A 16,468-nucleotide genomic window follows, 5' to 3' on the forward strand; every position below is an offset into this window, starting at 1 on the left:
AACAATCGATTCCAAGGTCAAACCGTGGTGTGAAAATACCAACATGATGAACTGAGATAAAGCTAATGCCGGCGTTGTTACCTTCTTGCCCGGCCCTACACTCAGGTTCCTGATCTTGTAGAAGGTCACTTTTCCACTTGTGTCTCCGACCACGACGCAGTCCGTCCCTTTGGCGAAAAGCAGGGTGGTGATGCAGACGCCCGGTGCTGCCTCTTGCACAATAACCGGGTCTTGCCTAAAGGGACAGACGCAGACAGTTTGGATGTCTGCTCCCAAACGGCTGTAAATGCACACCAAAGTACATACACTCCTCATACTGCACTGAGCTTTTTTTTATTGTGTCTTCTTAAGGGACAGTACTATGGAAAGTAAACTTGGAGATACTTTAGAGTAGTCAGTGTATAGCTTGTATAGCAGTATAGATTTAATGTGTGTGAACATGAGTCAACATGCAGCCATTTTTTACCAAATCGCAGGCAAAATTATGTTGGAATGAATGTTTCTCCTAAGTGAGCTCTACAGTGCCGGCAGCACTCATGCACCATGGTTAACTGTAAGGCAAGGAACAATTATCTTGCCACTCACTTGTGTTGCCACCTTTTATGACAATCTTGAAAATAAAAAAAACAAAATAAAACAGTAAATCTATACTACTTTACATGCTGTACACTACTCCAAAATATATCAAGGTTTACTTTTTTAAATATTGCATCCATCCATCTATTTTCTACCGCTTGTCCCTTTTGGGGTCGCGGGGGATGCTGGAGCCTATCTCAGCTGCATTCGGGCGGAAGGCGGGGTACACCCTGGACAAATCGCAGGGCCAACACAGATAGACAGACAACATTCACACTCACATTCACACACTAGGGCCAATTTAGTGTTGCCAATCAACCTATTCCCAGGTGCATGTTTTTGGAGGTGGAAGGAAGTCGGAGTACCCGGAGCGAACCCACGCAGTCACAGGGAGAACATGCAAACTCCACACAGAAAGATCCCAAGCCCGGGGTTGAACCCAGGACTACTCAGGACCTTTGTATTGTGAGGCACATGCGCTAACCCCTGTACCACCGTGCTGCCTACATCAAATTTCTATAGCACTTTTTTCAAAGATGCCAATATGAACGGTTTATTACACTACAAGGCTTTTTTAAATTTTTTTATTAAAGCAATACGCACAAAATGACTTTGAAAATACTGTCATGTTCCCTCTTCCTGTCTTTTAAAACATTTTAATATTCACATTTTTTACCCTTGTAAGAATGTCAAAATGAACCGCAGCACTCGTGCGCCATGCTTGACTGTAGGCCAGACACTCTTCTCTTGCTACCCGCTAGAGTCGACAATACCAGTTGCGTGTTGACCCATTTTCATTGAATAGTAAAATCTATACTGCAATGCAGTCTGTACACTGACTATTTTAAAATATATCCAAGTTAGCTTTGGTTATGCTAAAATAGAAGGGTGCAAGTGATGGCAAAGAGGAAAAGTGTGATGATAACCATAGAGCTGTAAAGTGAACCTGAGCAGTTCAGTAAAATGTAATGCATGACACTTATATAGCAGTTTTTAGGTACTCAAAGATGCCAATATCAACAATAGGATATATGACAAGGCGTTTTTTTAAATTAAAGCACTACCCATAAAAGGCCACTCAATGACATTATCGATTTGCAAGTAACTTCCTGTCCCCTCTTCGTGTCTTTTTTAAAGTTTTAATATTCACATTTTTACACTTGTAAGAATGTCAAAATGAACCGCGGCTCCCCGGTGCTGTCAGCACTCGTGCACCACGCTCGACTGTAGGCCAGCCACTTTTATCTTGCTACTTACTTGCTTTGCTAGCTATATAGACAATAACAGTGGTGTGTTGTCGACTCATTTTCACGTAAAATAAAAATGCCACCATAAAAGGGTACCTGCGATGGAAGAGGAAAAGTGTGATGATAACCATAGAACTGGAACTCGCACATGAGCAGTTCAGTACAGTGTAATATTAGTACAGGACTTTTATGTAGCACTTTCCTTAGGTACTCAAAGATGCCAATATGAACTGTTTATTAAATAACTATAATAAAAATAGATAAACAAATAAAATAAAATAATACAATAAAAAAAATAAAATAAACAAAATACAACAAAAAAAAAAATATATATATATATATATATATATATATATATATATATATATATATATTATAGTTATTTAATATGTATTTATTTATATTTATTTAATTAAAAAAAACAAATATATATATATAATATAATATTTTTTTAAATTAAAAACTCATTAAAAGGCCACTCGGTGACATTTTCGCTTTGCAAATACTTTTCTGTCCCCTTAAGTTCTAATGATCAAATTTTTACACTTGTAAGAGTGTTAAAATGAACCGCAGCTGGCAGCACTCGTGCACCATGCTTGACTATCTTGCTACCCACTGGTGTTGTTAGCTATTTAGACAATTAACGGTCGTGTGTTGACTAATTTTTAATGGATAGTAAATCTATACTGACATACAAGCTGTACACGGACTACTCTAAAATATATCCAAGTTGACTTTCTGCAGTATTGTTCCTTGCCATGATGGACTGTGCGATACCGTACGTCTGCGGAGACTCACACAGATGCGTTCAGGTCCCAGATCTCCAGCTGTTGCTCGTTGATGGCGGCGAAGACGGACGGCCAAAGTGGGGACCACCTGGCAGACAGCACGGGAGTCTGGATGGAGGTGAAGCCTATCACGGGGGCCAGGCAGTCCTCCTTCCACAGCTGGATGGTCCAGTCCGACGAGCAGCTCAGGAACAGGTCGGGACTGAACGGGGACCATTCGACGGAGTTCACAGAGCACTAGGAGTGTTGGGCGGGACGTGAACATACACAGTAGTCAACGTAGTGCTGGATGCTGACTTACCAGGTGTTTCTGATAAATAGCCAGGTAGTGATGATGGTTGGAGACGGAGCACTTGTGGATGACGCCTTCACACGTGCCGGCCAGGTAGATGGTCGGATCCTGACGGGTGCAACGATATCATTTCATTCCGCGTAAAAAAACATAGCAACGGTATTCCTGAGCACATGGTTGCAGCCTCAATTTACCGTGGGATGAAAATCCAGACAAAGACCAGGCGTTGCCGTGGACACCAGAATATCTTCTTTCTTTCTTTTGTTCCCATCGGACTTCTTGAAGCCATCTTGGATTCTCCTCAGCTCCAGCATGTCTGGGATGATTAACACACAGTAAACGCTCCATATGACGCCTCTATTCAGTTCACAGCTCAGTCTCCTATAGTGGTCTATACAAGCCAATAACCGACGGGGGCTCTAACTAACGCTAGGTAGGGATGGGTACCTTTCACATTTGAATTGATACGGTATCGATTCCCAGGTACCAATTTACGGTGTTAATAAATGATCAAATCTAAAATTGTTTTATTATAGTGAGCTGATTATGATAACTGAGCTGTCCAGTTGTTTGTTTAAACCAAAAATCATGGATTTTGATGCTTGGCGCCATCTTGGAAGTGTGCTAACGTCTCTTATATTGTCATGCTGACGTTTTAAAGATAGCTGTTCAGCTAATTTTGTATGTTTGATTCAAAATTAGTGCATTTTAATACTTGGCGCTATCTTAGAAGTACACTAACTTGTATGTAATCTATGTAATCAAGCAAGCTATTGTTAGCATGCTAACGTTTTATGCTAGCTTTTTAGCTAAATGTGTATGTTCAAACCTAAAAATCATGGATTTTGATTTTTGATGCTTGGCGCTATCTTGGAAGTATGTTAACGTCTCTTATATTAGCATGCTAATGTTTTATGGTAGATTTTTAGCTAATTTTGTATTTTATACGTAAAAATCATAGGTTTTGATACTTGTCGTTATCTTTAAAGTATGAATGTCTCTTATATTGTCATGCTAACGATAACATGCTAACATTTTATGCTAGCTTTTTGGCAAATTTTGTATGTTTATACCTAAAAATCATAGGTTTTGATACTTGTCGTTATCTTAGAAGTATGAATGTCTCTTATATTGTCATGCTAACGATAACATGCTAACAATTTATGCTAGCTTTTTGGCAGATTTTGTATGTTTATACCTAAAAATCATAGGTTTTGATTCTTGTCGTTATCTTTAAAGTATGAATGTCTCTTATATTGTCATGCTAACGATAACATGCTAACATTTTATGCTAGCTTTTTGGCAAATTTTGTATGTTTATACCTAAAAATCTTAGGTTTTGATACTTGTCGTTATCTTTAAAGTATGAATGTCTCGTATATTGTCATGCTAACGATAACATGCTAACATTTTATGCTAGCTTTTTGGCAAATTTTGTACGTTCATACGTAAAAATCATAGGTTTTGATACTTGTCGTTATCTTTAAAGTATGAATGTCTCGTATATTGTCATGCTAACGATAACATGCTAACATTTTATGCAAGTTTTTTGGCAAATTTTGTATGTTTATACCTAAAAATCATAGGTTTTGATACTTGTTGTTATCTTTAAAGTATGAGTGTCTCGTATATTGTCATGCTAACGATAACATGCTAACATTGTATGCTAGTTTTTGGCAAATTTTGTATGTTTATACCTAAAAATCATAGGTTTTGATACTTGCCGCCATCTTAGAAGTATGCTAATGTCTCTTGTATTAGCACGCTAATGATAACTTGCTAATGATTTATGCTAGCTTTTTGGCTAATTTTGTATGTTTAAACCCTGAAAATAATGGATTTGGATACTTGCCGCCATCTTAGAAGTATGCCGGCTTCGATCGACCCCGGGCCAGAGGTTCAGGGCACAGGTAGCAGGCCCAACTTTCTAGTTTTATCTTGTTTTCTTACACTTCTGTGCCTCATTTCCAAGTACAGTATTGTATTATATTGTAGACCTTGCATGTACCGTAGTTGCATTTCCAAGACGTTAGATAGCAGTAGCAACGTACCTACGCTCCCACATACATCCACAAATACAGTACATACCTACATACTCAAAGTCCGTACATCCACACGCACATTCACTGTACAAACATACATATACACATACTGTACATATATACATTCACAGTACAAACATACACATACACATGTTGTACATATACAAGTACATATACATACATACACTCATGCACATAATCACGTTTCATCAAACATATATTAACGTTGTAGCCCTAGGGGAAAATGGGTAACACATGACACACTGACAAAGCTTAACCTATGTTCCTATAACAATCTACAAGGTTAATATATGTTGCTTCTCTTTCTTCCCCTCCATTTTTATGCATTATTTTGTATCTCTAGTTATCATTACGTATATGTATTGTTGCATTTGAACAACTGTATTGTTGATAATAGAGGTAAATTATTGTTATTGTTCATTATCAATAGTGCTATTTCTATTGGTATTTGTATTGCTACATTTGTAGTGTAATTAAGCTCAGTGTCATTTCTGTATTATTATTTATTTCGCTAACTGCTTCTTTGCTATTACTTTTACCATCATATTTGTACATATCGTATTTGATGATGTTGCTCTATTGTTGTTGTTGTGTTTGCTGTTGATGTTTTTGTCTCTCTGTCTAATCCCCCTCTTGTCCTCACAATTTCCCCCTCTGTCTTCCTTTTTTTCTCTTTCTATCCCCTCCTGCTACGGCCCGGCTGCACCAAATGATAATATAAACATTTAATAAAGTAAAATACAAATAAGGTAACAAGAGATCCTACATTTCTCTTTTGTAAAGTAAATCTGAACAGCCGATATGGGCATCTACATCAACTATATGATTTGCCTGAGAAGCTGGACAGGACAAAAAAAATAAATAAAAAAAGAACATTAACATGGCTGTAGGCAACCTCCTGACATAGTGTTGCTGCTGTGTTTTGCAAAATATTACGGAAGAACGGCATTTACGGTACACAGGCATGTGAGATCATGTGATGTTGTGTGTTTATGTCAAATATATTTCACTGCACCTATGCCGTCCAGACCGCTGCTGCACAGGAGCCACTTGATGACGTGACCATCCTCTGACACAGACACCACGGATTCCACCGTGTCCTCGTCGGAAAATTTCATTTCCTGTTTGGCCCAGGTGATGTGCCACACGGGGTGGACGTGCTTTTTGGTGCAGTCCCTTTCGCAACACGACACAACATGCCAACAATCTCTCAGTATATTGGATTCTTCTCCAGGTGGTTTTTGGCCTTACCTGCTGCTGGCCAGATAGGTGGACTGGTCTTGGCTACGCACGCTGAAAATGGCGACGGTGCCGTCGTACATCCCCACTGCCAGCTTGTCAGGGTTGCAGGAAGAGAAGTCCAGCACCGTGACGCTACTATGACAGTGGTAAACCCGCTCCGGCCACTGCACACAGCACATTCAGTAATGGCTGACGCCATCTTGTACAACAAACGTCATTTAGCTCAAATTGGAAACTTGGTCTTTCTGAGAGGGGTTGAAACATGAATTTTTTTTTTTTTTTACATTGGAACATTTTATGCAATAAAGATGCCAATCTAATGTTGGTCAATATATGCTAAACTATCCAAACAAAACATCCACTTCTTAGCTTTGCGTTACAGATGATAAAATGTATAATATTTAGTTAAAGTTAAAGTTAAAGTACCAATGATTGTCACACACACACTAGGTATGGTGAAATTTGTCCTTTGCATTTCACCCATCCCCTTGTTCACCCCCTGGGAGGTGAGGGGAGCAGTGGGCAGCAGCAGTGCCGTGCCTGGGAATCATTTTTGGTGATTCAACCCCCAATTCCAACCCTTGATGCTGAGTGCCAAGCAGGGAGGTAATGGGTCCCATTTGTATAGTATTTGGTATGACTCGGCCGGGGTTTGAACTCACAACCTACCGATCTCAGGGCGGACACTCTAACCACTAGGCCACTGAGTAGGTTTAATTAATTCACTATGGAGGGGGGGGGGCGTGGCCTGCGGACTTGCAGCGAAGCGGGGTGTGCCAGGACCGGCTTCGAGATCAGCGACAGGTGCGTAGATGGCCCACCTGGGCCTGGGTATCTTATCACCTGTCGCTCTGTTAAAAAGCAACAGCCGGGGAGGAGAGAGGTGGTGGAGCTGGAGCGAGAGAGAGAGAGCGAGCCTGAGACACACGAGACAATTGCTGTAAAGCAACCCAGTAAACTATTGTGAAGAAAATAAAAGAGTGTTGTAACCCTGATTTACAAACCCCAACTTTTCGATGTACAAGCTTTGCAAACATGCCTCTGTGTACGAACGTTTCATTTATTCAATTGGTTTCTTGCTCGCAGCCATTTTGTGCCCACTTGTATCAAAGAAATTGAGTTTTTAATTGTGATGAGGACTGACTTATTTGAAGGGGAAAAAAACACAAAGCAGATTTACTTCACAGCAGAAGAGAAGACTACCTCTCATTCAGCGGTGCCTCTTCCAAGAGCGCAAGCACACATACGGCCCCTCCCCCACCCCTAACCTTCACGCCGTCTGTCTGCTCATTTGCCGAAGTTAATGTACTGTAAGTGGATTTTACTCTCTAAAATGTTCATAATTGTAGCTATATGGTTGTTAAAGTTAAGGGTTTTTGTGATTTCTGATCGTTTGTGAGGGCACCAAGGTGTGTGTGTGTGCACGTGTGTTGGTAGAGCAGCGCATACAGGACAGTTGAGCTTGTCCTTGTTGTTTTGTCTTGTTAATAAAGAGACAGTTGATCTCTCACCTCCTTGGTATGTTTGTGTGATGCACAGTATAGCACTTTCTATTGTGTTCAAAGTGTACTAACCTTAACCTTTGTCAAAGACTGGAACCAATTATTCATATTTACATTGTTTCTTGATATTTGCTTCACTATACAAACTTTTCGATTACAGAAACCTGTTCAATGACCGATCAAGTTCGTAAATCGAAGTTCCATTGTATGTCATATTTTTTAAATATGCCAAGGACCGGAATATAAAAACAAGGATGGGGCAAAAATGCCCCCCTGGCCACACTTGGGGACACTCATAATCTAAAATTCCAGCAACACCTATAAAAGGCCACCAGGTGACAGTATCGCTCTGCAAAGACCAACCTGTTCCCTCTCACTGTCTTTTTAATTGTATTATTCAGTGGTTAACTTCTTTTTACTCTTGAATTTTAAAATGTTACTTATGTGTCATGATGTGTTTTTTCCCTTGTGTTTAGTATCACTTCCTGTACTGGTGCTCTCGTTTTGTCAGTATTTCCTGTTTGGTCTTAGTTCAAGGGTGTCGAAAGTATGTTAGCATGTAAGCCTGCTAAAATAAACACGCTATCTTTTGTCGTTTATTTAGCAGCCGTTCACTTCAGGGTCATGTAACTTGATACTTGACGCATTTTTAAGATTTTTTTTAGCTATTCACCTCATTATCTTGGCACTTCACAAATGCTAACATTTTTAGCCAACTTTCTTTTAGAAGCAGTACACCATAGAGTCATGTTAGCTGTTAACATGCTAATGTTAGCATGCTAGCACATTAACATTAGCAACTCCTTTAGCCGTGCAACTCAGAGTCATATAACTTGGTACTTGATACATGTTAACTTTAAGCATGCTTTGGGGAACATTTGCATGTAAAAGTAACTACCTTAGATAATAATCTTGGATACAAGACTGACCGATCATTTTTTAAACAATATTTTCTCCATTTTCACCTTCTATTAGTTTTGGAAAAAAAAGCCATGATGCAGTCTTATGGAATAAAATGAATGTACCATGAGGTTTTTTATGGACCAGCAGCAGATCAGTCCTGGTTTCCAACTACTGTAGTCACCATAGCCCACTGCCAGCAGGTCCTGACAGAGAGATACAATGCATATTTTGTACATAATAACATATAGATACAAGAGTGGTGAGTGGATTTCTTCTTACCGGGTTCTCCTTGTTCCAAGCCATGCTGGTGATCTTGCGCCCTTTGGTGAGCTCACAGCAAAAGGTCCAGAGATGTTCCAGATCTGGCCTCTCTTCCTCTTCCTCCACCTTCTCTTCCTCCTCAATCTCCTCCTCCTCTTTCTCCTCCTCTTTCTCCTCCTCCTCCTTCTTTTCTTCCTCCACCGCCTTCATTCCCTCTTCAAACTCATCCTCTTCCTTCTCCTCTGTGGGCTCCTCAGAGTCAGGTTGGCTCACGGACGTGGGGTCTTAGCAACAGTTCGCTGGTCATTACACTGAAACGCATGAAAAGCATCTAATCTGCCGGGTGTCACCTTGCATGACGGCCAGTTCTCTGTAAGACGCCAGTTTGGGCTGGAAGATGTTGGCGGCGATGCAGCGCTCCATGATGAACAGGTTACCCTGGAAGCTCTCGGACTGCAGGATCAGCTGAGGGTCCAGCTCGTCGCTCAAAGCGTCGCCTTGTATCTTTATGGCAAACAGGGAGCTTCTGGTGCTGACCGTCCTTCCTTTTAGGGGAGAAAAACATGAAGTCAACACCTGAGCAGGATATTTCTGAGCCGTTTGACCCCATTTCCTCAACTGAAGGAATATTATCCATCTTTAAGGAGAACTGAACGCCTTAGAAATAACTAGCATTGGCCGTGGTTCTGATCGGAGAAGATACATTCCAAGAATGCACACTGTGGTTTCCAGTGATGTGCAGTCACTAGAGGCAGGTGAGGCCCCGCCTCACCTGCCATCATGGAAAGAAAAAAAATGTAAAAAGAAAAAAAATTAATTAAATTGTTATATGTATCCAGTGATTATACTATAAAGTTATTTTCCATTTAACTTCACCAGTTTTAGATTATTTTTATTCAAAATCGCTGAATTTTCACATTTGACGTTCAAATACTGAGAAGAAACGGTGCGGTGAACAGCAGCCAGTTGAGGCACGTCACTCAGTGCCTCAACATGGATTCCGGACTCGGCTAACTGCTGGCCTGCTGTACAGTGAGACTGTATTGCTATATGAATTATATTATACATTTCCATAGTTTAGTTAGCTGAGGTATATAATGTACAGTGTATTTTGTCAACAACTGTATGTGTGTAAAGTATTTCTTGTGCTGAGCGATCATAAAACGGCTGCAAAAGACGCACTGGCTGAGGCTCGCAGTAATCCGCCTCCTGCACCCCCGCCGTAGAATTGTTATATCAACTAAAGCCCACACTTAAACTTTCCAGGTGCAAGATTGAATCTATTTAAAAAAGATATTTCATAAGAAGCCAAAAAGTGCAAAAACAATAATGTTCGTGTTGGAGGAGTTGTGAATGACTGCAGGGCCACAACATTAGGTACACCTGCAGACTGCAGGTGTATCTAATTCACAACTCCTCCAACACGAACATTATTGTTTTTGCACTTTTTGGCTTCTTATTAAATAACTTTTGTAACCTATTTTCATGGGCTTTCCTCTTTGTGATGTTAAGTTCCTGTTATGCGCTGTTATACAGTATATGCCTTGAGCTCTTATTTTGAAGGCGCTAAGAGCGGAAGTGATGACACGGAGTGGAGCGTAGGTTTTTGAAAGAAGGAAAATAAAGTGGTCCTCGTGTAAACTGGAGCCTCCGTGTTTGTTATTTTGTAGTTTCATACAGTATAGGCGACATTTATAAACCCTCGGTTACACTTTTTTAAATAGATTCAATCTTGCACGTGGAAAGTTTAAGTGAGGGCTTTAGTTGCGGCGCATGGACTTAATTTATAAGTAAAGGTAAGACCATAATAACTTTTTTTTAATTAAACGTGCTTTTTTGTGTGCTACAGTTTGTATGTGTAAAGTTAAAGTTAAGTTAAAGTACCAATGATTGTCACACACACACTAGGTGTAATGAAACTTGTCGTCTGCATTTGACCCATCCCCTTGTTCACCCCCTGGGAGGTGAGGGGAGCAGTGGGCAGCACCGGCGCCGCGCCCGGGAATCATTTTTGGTGATTTAACCCCCAATTCCAACCCTTGATGCTGAGTGCCAAGCAGGGAAGAATGCTGGTATGAGCTTTTAAACATAACCCGTTAACTGCTGCCAATCAAATGGTGAATAAGATACTCTTTAGGGTTCATATGTTTGTAAATCTGACTGTGATGAAGTCAGTGCCTCACCAGCCATGAACCTCACCGCACGTCACTGGTGGTTTCTATCTTTCTGGAGGAAGAAGTATAGGAACGAGACAAAGGACGATTTGACAGAGGTGTGTGTGCGCAAACACACACGCGCCAAGTTAACTTTCGGTTTCGATCTCCGCCACGGCGCAGCTGCAAGTTGGACAAAAGTACAGTACAGGCCAAAAGTTTGATTACTGCTTCGCACACTCTTGGCATTCTTTAGAAGAGCTTCAAGCACACCGGTGAAGGGACTTCAGGTGACTACCCCTTGAAGCTCATCGAGAGAATGCCAAGAGTGCGCAAAGCAGTAATCAGAGCAAAGGGTGGCTATTTAGAAGAAACTGGAATACAATACATGTTTTCAGTTATTTCACCTTTTTTATTAAGTACATAACTCAACATGTGTTCAGTCATAGTTTTGATGCCTTCAGTGACAATCTACAATGTAAATAGTCATGAAAATAAACAAAACACATTGAATGAGAAGTTGTGTCCAAACTTTTGGCCTGTACTGTATGTGAGGAGGGAAATAATTTTAAAGATTGCTCCGGACTTTAGATGGCTCGGTACTCTGCTATTGTTTGTACTTACTCTTATGTATAAAATACATTGTTCATCTTCAGTTCCAGTCACCTCTCATTATTTTAGACAGCCTTAGAATTAAAAAATCTGGGTGGGCCCAATAAACCGTAGAATAACAAGTATTACTTTTTAATACGAGCGATGAATGATACCATCATGTGTCACGGTGGACGTCTTCACCAAAGCAGACATGGTATCTGTAAAGCGGAAAAGGGGCCCTATCCTGCATATTTCAGTGGCTTTTTAAAATGATATTGTATCCTACCCTGTAAGGCTCCAAAATAAATACGGGGAGTCTCGATACAACTTTTTCCTGGAACCTTAAAAAAAATTGTCTCACACAAAATCAGCAGGTATCATACATTCTTGTATTATTTTGTAGTGTGGAAGGTTAGCGGCTTGATCAAGTGCAATTACTTAAACAGAAAGCAACGGTAAGTATGAAAAACACTATCCTATTTATATTACTAACTGTCTGGAATCGATTAATGTCTTTAAGTTGAAGCGGAGTTGTGATAGTTGTTTTTTTGGCACCCAGTACCTACAATAGTTCATTAAGTTAAGCTGATGACGCAGTACCTTGAATGATGCGGACACGTTTGTTACTAGACACTTTCTAATACACTTCTGCATTGGAGACCTTGTAGAGTGCATCTGGACAGTATTCACAGTGCTTCGCTTTTTCCACATTTTGTTATGTTACTGTTACATGGTGGTTATGCGCTGGTCGTTTCCCCAAGATGCAGATGGACGTTCGGAAGCAGCGTGCAGGTAAGAAAAAGGGTTTATTAGTATAACTACGCAAGGATACAAAACAAAAGAATGTGCCACTGGCACGGGAAGCTATAGAAAAACTAGCACAGGAATCAGGAGCAAGAAACCAACATGCATGAAGCAAACAAAACAGCCAGACAGAGTGTGGGGACAGGCAGGAATAAATTGCTCTCTGATTAGTGACCGGGAGCAGGTGAGCATCCTGACCACTAACCAGGGGCAGGTGAACATAATTAGCACCCATGGCAATGAGGAACACAAACAGGGGTGTTGAAACAGAAACAAGGGAATCCTAAATCCAAACAAAACATGATCCGGGCTACAGACCATCACAGTTATTCCAAAATGTAATAAATCAATTTTTGTCTTAAAAATTCTCCACACGCTACAACATAATGACAATGCAAAAACATTTTTTTTTACATTTTTGCAAATGTATTTAAAATTTAAAAAAAATAAGAAGTCACATGTGCATAAGTATTCACAGCCTTTGCTATGAAGCTCAAAAGTGAGCCCAGGTGCGCCCCGTTTCAACCGATCATCCTTTAGATGTTCCTACAGCCTAATTGGGGTGATTTGGATTGGCACACAGCTGCCTGTATATAAGGTCTCACACTTGACAGTCCATGGCAGAGCACAAACCAAAAATAAAGTTAAAGAAATTGTCTGTAGACCTCCGGGACAGGATTTTCTTGAGGCACAAAAATATCTGCTGCCTTGAAGGTCCCAACGAGCACAGTGGCCTCTGTCATCCTTAAATGGATGTAGTTTGGAACCACCAGGACTCTTCGTCTAAATTGAGCAATCGGGGGAAAAGACCCCTAGTCAGGGAGGTGACCAAGAACCCGATGGTCACTCTGTCAGAGCTACAGCATTCCTCTGTGGAGAGAGGAGAACCTTCCAGAAGGACAACCATCTCTGCAGCGATCCACCAATCAGGCCTGTATGTTATAGTGACCAGACGGAAGCCATTCCTTTGCAAAAAGTTTGCCAAAATGCCCACGAGAGACACTCAGACCATGAGAAACAATATTCTCTGGTCTGATGAGACAAATATTAAACTCTTTGAGGTGAATACCAGGCGTCATGTTTGGAGGAAACCAGGCACCTCTCATCACCAGATCAATACCGTCCCTACAGTGAAGCATGGTGGTGGAAGCATGGTGTTTTTTTTTCTTCACTAGTAGGTTCTGGGGGACTAGTCAGGATAGAGGGAAAGACGAATGCAGAAATGTACAGAGACATTCTAGGTGAAAACCTGCTCCAGAGCGCTCTTCAACTCAAACTAGGGCGACCATTCATCTTTCAGCAGGACAACGATCCTACGCACACAGCCAAGATATCCAAAAAATGGCTCCAGGAGAGAGCCCAGACTTAAATCCGATCGAACATACCTGGAGAGATCTGAAAATGGCTGTGCACCGATGCTTCCCATCCAACCTGATGGAGCTTGAGAGGTGCTGCAAAGAGGAATGGGCGAAACTGCCCAAAAGGTGTGCCAAGCTTTTGGCATTGTATTCAAAAAGACTTGAGGCTGTAATTGCTGCCAAAGATGCATCAACAAAGTATTAAGCAAAGGCTGTGAATACTTAATTTACATGTGATTTTTTTTGTTTGTTTGTTTTAATACAATTCTAAAAACACGCACAACATTTTTTTTCACATTGCCATAATGTGGTATTGTGTGTAGAATTTTGAGGACAAAAAATTAATTCATTCCATTTTGGAATAAGGCTGTAACATGACAACATGTGGAAAAAATGAAGTGCTGTGAATACTTTCTGTATGTACTGTAAGTAATATGCAACTATAATTATTTGATACTTTTTTAATATTGACACATGTGCGATTTTAGACTGCATTACGTATGTCTAGCTTGTGTGTGTGCTTAGCTGTTGTGTAGCTGCTAGCTCCTGGTAGCCTATAGCCTACTATGTTTACGTTTTGCAAAGGACTTCACCAAAGTACAAAATGAAATAGGCTTACATCAGAGAGTTTAGATGCAAGGCGATATTTCGGATCCTTGTTGTTTTTGCTGATATCGGACCAATGATAATTATAATAGCGGATCGGGACACTCCTAATAGTAAATTTATTTTAAAAAAAATACTCAAGTTGTGAACAGGGTAAATCCGCATTCTTCTCCTCTTGTTCGGATGCCAACAGTGTTCAGCAGCATTAATCTGCTCAAATTAGTCAATTAGTCAAATGCCCATCCCAATTACTAATACATGCCTTGTACTCTCTGCAGTTGAGTAAATACTGGAGACTGTATCAGGAAATAAGCATAAATCTGAAGTTTTTACGAGATATTGAGTAGAATGTTTTAGTTCCAGTGTACATGTAGTATCCATTTGGAGTGAGGTTCGAAAACAAACAAAATGGCGGTGATTAGGTTATTACCTGTGTTGGCTGTGCTGGCGGTGCTGTAGCTCTCTCCCTCATTGGTCCCTTGACCCTTTTTGACCACCACGGCGCTGTCAGAAGCCTTCTCTGTCTTAGTAGAAGCTTCGAATTGGAACGAGTCATAGATATCCCAAATGGTGGCCATGCTACCTGCACAGGTATTGGACTTAAAAACGCTGATTGGAGAGAAAGCATGTATTTAACAATGTGGCTGGTGTGAACGTTTATGTACCTTCATCCTGCATAAAAATCTTTTCGCTCTGGATTTTTTTGTCTTTCGACGCTCCGACGAACGTCTGCACCGCCCGAGCAATGTATTTGTCGTTGCCCATTTTGGTGTTGCACTGCTCGATGTAGAGGAGGTTGCTCTCCCTTGAAGATACACATCGAGGATTAGTCTGAGTTAATGGCTGTTTACTATTAAAATGCATAATATTAAGACTTTATTGTCTTTATTGTTCCATCCATCCATTTTCTACCGCTTGTCCCTTTTTGGGGTCGCGGGGGTGCTGGAGCCTATCTCAGCTGCATTCGGACGGAAGGCGGGGTACACCCTGGACAAGTCGCCACCTCATCACAGGGCCAACACAGATAGACAGACAACATTCAAACTCACATTCACACACTAGGGCCAATTTTTAGTGCTGCCAATCAACCTATCCCCAGGTGCATGTTTTTGGAGGTGGGAGGAAGCCGGAGTACCCGGAGGGAACCCACGCAGTCACGGGGAGAACATGCAAACTCCACACAGCCCGGGATTGAACTCATGACTACTCAGGACCTTCGTAATGTGAGGCACATGCACTAACCACATGTTGCACCGTGCTGCCTAAATTACATGTTGTCTCCAGTAATATTATGACCACCAAATATATTTATTTACTGTTCTTATCTCGTAAAAGCATAATTAGGTTTTTTTTTCCTCGTAATATTCTCAAAAGGTTTTTTTTCCTAATAAGACGACTTTTTTCTGGTATGATTTTGAGGTTTTTAATCACATAATATTACAACATTATTGTCCTAGAATTTGACTTTTTCCCCCCAACATTATTGTCATGCTGTATTTGATTTTTTTCCCCCGCCATTAGTATTAAAAATATATTTTTGGAACAACTCAACTTTTTCATAAAATGTTGTCCCCGCCATACAATTACAACTTTACTCTAATTGGCAATTTGAATTGTTAATAATACAACTTTATCCATGCACAATTTATTTTTTCTCATAAATTCTGACTTTATTTATGAAAAAAAAAAAAATCAAACTTTTTTGTGATAAAAATCAAAATAGAAAAACAAATGTTTTTCTATAATATGACTATATTCACATAATATTACATCTTAATTGTCATAATGTATTAAGATTGTTCTTGTTTTGTAATAAAAATGTAAAAGAATGTACATTTTTTTAATTATTATTTAACATGATTGTATTCACATAATACAACTTAATTCTCATAATATATTAAGATTTTTCTTGTATTACAATGACATTATTACAACTTTTCATACACTATTTTGTCAGTGTGGTCTTACTAATACTTCCTGGTAGAATACACTCATTCGCCAAACAAATACATACAGATATACAGTATACCAGTGGTTCTCAAACTTTTTTCACCAGGTACCACCGTAATGACAACATTA

The 16,468-nt window shown here is 40.1% G+C and overlaps 1 protein-coding gene across 2 annotated transcripts in view; it reads right to left on the reverse strand.

Moving 5' to 3' along the window:
* The window catches only part of dnai4 (dynein axonemal intermediate chain 4), a 29,074-nt gene that overhangs the window by 2,065 nt on the left and 10,541 nt on the right, over nt 1–16,468 (reverse strand). For both annotated transcript variants that reach the window (XM_061924925.2, XM_061924926.2), the window contains 11 exons: nt 15,055–15,194; nt 14,820–14,972; nt 9,225–9,419; nt 8,893–9,158; nt 8,736–8,816; nt 6,218–6,372; nt 5,982–6,142; nt 3,098–3,219; nt 2,913–3,011; nt 2,622–2,848; nt 82–235 (listed from right to left, as the gene is read on the reverse strand). In XM_061924925.2, the coding sequence (XP_061780909.1) occupies nt 82–235; nt 2,622–2,848; nt 2,913–3,011; nt 3,098–3,219; nt 5,982–6,142; nt 6,218–6,372; nt 8,736–8,816; nt 8,893–9,158; nt 9,225–9,419; nt 14,820–14,972; nt 15,055–15,194 (1,753 nt within the window). The remainder of the gene's footprint in view (nt 1–81; nt 236–2,621; nt 2,849–2,912; nt 3,012–3,097; nt 3,220–5,981; nt 6,143–6,217; nt 6,373–8,735; nt 8,817–8,892; nt 9,159–9,224; nt 9,420–14,819; nt 14,973–15,054; nt 15,195–16,468) is intronic.

Source organism: Nerophis lumbriciformis, linkage group LG29 (assembly GCF_033978685.3).
Source record: "Nerophis lumbriciformis linkage group LG29, RoL_Nlum_v2.1, whole genome shotgun sequence".
Lineage (NCBI taxonomy): Eukaryota > Metazoa > Chordata > Actinopteri > Syngnathiformes > Syngnathidae > Nerophis > Nerophis lumbriciformis.